This window comes from Rhincodon typus, chromosome 48 (assembly GCF_021869965.1).
Source record: "Rhincodon typus isolate 14 chromosome 48, sRhiTyp1.1, whole genome shotgun sequence".
Classification (NCBI taxonomy): domain Eukaryota; kingdom Metazoa; phylum Chordata; class Chondrichthyes; order Orectolobiformes; family Rhincodontidae; genus Rhincodon; species Rhincodon typus.
In genome coordinates this window covers 2,017,077-2,020,431 of record NC_063379.1, presented here as the reverse complement: position 1 = coordinate 2,020,431, position 3,355 = coordinate 2,017,077, and the positions used below count along the sequence as shown (strand labels likewise).

The 3,355-nt window shown below is 49.1% G+C and overlaps 1 protein-coding gene across 1 annotated transcript in view; it reads left to right on the top strand.

The window, feature by feature from the left end:
• The window catches only part of LOC109938782, a 14,648-nt gene extending 12,479 nt beyond the window's left edge, over nt 1-2,169 (top strand). The window contains exons 6-8 of the mRNA XM_048620745.1: nt 174-296; nt 726-920; nt 2,074-2,169. Of these exons, the coding sequence (XP_048476702.1) occupies nt 174-296; nt 726-920; nt 2,074-2,169 (414 nt within the window). The remainder of the gene's footprint in view (nt 1-173; nt 297-725; nt 921-2,073) is intronic.
• The last annotated feature ends 1,186 nt before the right edge of the window (nt 2,170-3,355 follow it).

The window sequence follows — 3,355 nt, the reverse complement described above, 5'->3', positions numbered from 1 at the left end:
AAGGGGGCTGAATGGGCCTCCTCTTGTTCCTGTGGGACAGGCTGGAGTAGGGGGCTGAATGGCCTCCTGTTCCTGCAGGACAGGTTGGAGAAGGGGAGGAATGGCCTCCTCAATTTCATGTGTGACAAAGCAAGGAGAACATGTTAATTCTTCTAACATTTTGTTTCCAACAGAAAATGCTGTATGTGTATGTTCCGATCTTTTACCTGCTGACACTGAGTGGGACGGTACTGTGTATCATCATCTCTATCAGCGTCTATGAGGTCCTTCGCTCCTGGAAACCAGAAATGGGCCAGGTACAATCTGCTCTTGTTGGTAATGATTACTCTGATCAAATATATCTATCCCCATCAAACACTCTCAGGACAGGAGCAGCACGGGGTTAGATACAGAGTAAAGCTCCCTCTACACTGTCCCCCCATCAAACACTCCCACAACAGGGACAGCACGGGGTTAGATACAGAGTAAAGCTCCCTCTACACTGTCCCCCCATCGAACACTCCCACAACAGGGACAGCACGGGGTTAGATGCAGAGTGAAGCTCCCTCTACACTGTCCCCCATCAAACACTCCCAGGACAGGAGCAGCACGGGGTTAGATACAGAGTAAAGCTCCCTCTACCCTCTTTACTCCCCGTACCTTCCTTCCCATGCCTTGTGGATTACGTCCTGTGTCCTGTTATTTTTATTTCCCCTTTGATCTGTTGCCTTTTGTTTGTCGTGCAGTCGCTGCTATTGTCACCTCCCCTTGACGTGGAAGGAGCTACTTTAATATCCCCGGAGCCGGACCATGTGCCTACGGAACACCCTGAGCCAATGCCGACTCGCGGAACCAGGGATCCAAGGAAATCCAAATCTGGGGCAGGCAAGAGGCCCCTAATGGTTGAGAAGTTTCTGGAAGGAAAGCCCAAAATTTTAGGGGTGCGTTGGTTGCCTTGATATATTATTTCATTTGTGTCCGAGCCGGAGCTCTGTAGCTGTTGTACGCAGTGTCTCATTTCACAAAGCTGATAACCCTGTCCGTTGCGCTGACCCCTCTGTCAGTGTCCTCTCGCTGAGATCAATTGCTCCCACTGGTCTCTGGGTCTGTGCCCACCCAGTGCCCCACGTTGCCTCTCACTTATCCTTTCCGAGGAAATTATAACAACCTCTCTCTCTCTCTCAGTGCCGGCAAAACTAAAGAACTGATCATTGACTTCAGAAAGAAAGGAGGAGAGCACATCCCCCTCTCCATCAATGGAGCAGAGGTTGAGAGGGTGGAGTGTCAAGTTTCAACAGTGACGATGACCGACAACCTGTCCTGGATTTCCCACGTAGATGCGATAGTCAAGGAGGCACAGCAATGCCTCTTCTTCCTCAGACGGCTCAGGAAATTTGGCGTATCCATAAGGACCCTCACCAACTTCTATAGACACACCATAGAAAGCATACTGTCCCTGTGCACAACAGCCTGGTACAGCAACTGCTCTGCCCAGGACCGTAACAAACTGCAGAAGGTGGTGTGCACAGCCCAGACCATCGCGGAAGCCGACCTTCCATCTACAGACTCCACTTACATGGCTCGCTCATCAAAGACCCCTCCTACCCACTCTCTTCCAGAAGATACAGAAGCCTGAACATATGCACCAACGGTTCAGGAACAGCTTCTTCCTGGCCATTATTAGGCTGCTGAATGGACTTCTCTAACTTCAAATAATGTGATCTTACTGATGTTGATCTTGCTTTGTGTACCTCCTGTGCAGCTGTAATCTTATATGCCTCGCTCTCTCTGTCTAAGCACCGTATGATCTGTATGTCCTTATTTGCAATGATCTGCCTGTACTGCTCGCAATACAAAGCTTTTCACTGTACTTCGGTACATGTGACTACAATAAATGAAATCAAATGCAGCATCTTAGACTTCTCTGCACTCAGTTCCACTCAACCCCTTAAATAAAAGCAAAATACTGCAGGAATTGGGAATCTGAAATGACAGCAGTAAATGCTGGAGAAACTCAGCAGCAATTTTTGTTTTCGATTTATTATTGTTGTCACTTGTCCCGAGGTACAGTGAAACGCTTTGTTTTCTGTGCAGATCATCCATACAAAGTGCACTAGGGTGACAGAGCAGAGCGAGGAATACAATGCTGCAGCCGCAGAGACGGTGCACAGAAAGCGAAATCAACGTTAAATTTAAGATGCGAGAGGCCCGTTCATAGCAGCAGGGCAGAAGCTTATTTTTGAATCTGTTGGCGCGTGTGCTTAATCTTTTGTATCGTCTGCCCGACGGAAGAGATTGTAACCGGGGTCGGAGGGGGCTTGGATTATATCCCTGACGCATTGGAAGTGCAGATGGAGTCTGTGGATGCGAGGCTGGTTTGTGGGCTGTGTTCGTGACTCTCTGTAGTTTCTTGCGGTCCTGTGCAGTTGCCTTTCCAAGCTGCGATGCATCGGACAGGATGTTTTCCACGGTGCATCTGTAAGAGCTGGTGCAGGTCCTTGTGGCTGTGCCCAGTTTCCTTAGCCTCCTGAGGAAGTAGAGGCGTTTCTGTGCTTTCTTGACTGTAGCTTTAGCATGGGTGGACCAGGACAGATTGTCGCTGGCCCTCACTCCCAGGAACTTGACAGTCTCGACTATCCCCACCTCATCTCCAGTTGATGCAGACAGGGGCGTGCCCCCCACTCCGCTTCCTGAAGTCAGTGAGCAGCTCCTTCGTTTTGGTGACATTGAGAGGGAGAGATTGTTAATCTTTAAACCGCGCCACCAAGCACTCCGTCTCTTCCCTGTATTCTATCTCGTCTCCGTTTGAGACCCAGCCTGCGATGGTGCTTTCATCAGGAACCTTGCAGATGGAGTTTGGTGCCCACACACTCCCTACGCATGTAAGGGGGAAGGAGAGAAATGGAGCTGATATTCCCAGTCCTGTTTGACTTCCTCAGGAGTGCCGTTCGGTTTTGATTCGGTTCAGTGTCCAGCATTTTGGTTTTATTCGCATTCCAGCAGCATCCGCTGAGAGAAATCAGTTCGAGTCCAGTACAACTCTTCTTCAGGATTAGAGTCTGAAGAGAAGTTAGACTGGACTCAAAATGTTATCCCAGTCGTGCTCTTTCTCTCCTTCTTTCTCTCACTCTCTCTCTCTCGCTCCCTCTCTTCTTCTCCCTTGTTCTCTCGCTCTTTCTGTCTCTCTCTCTTTTTCTCTCTCGCTCTCTCTCAATCTCTCTCTCTTTTTCTCTCTCTTTCTTTCTCTCTTGCTGTCTCTCTCTCTGTCTCTCTCCCTTTCTCTCTCGTTCTCTCTCTCTCTCTCATTTGCTCTCTCTCGTTCTCTCTCTCTCTGTCTCTCTCTCTCTTTCTTACTTGCTCTCTCTCTTTTTCTCTC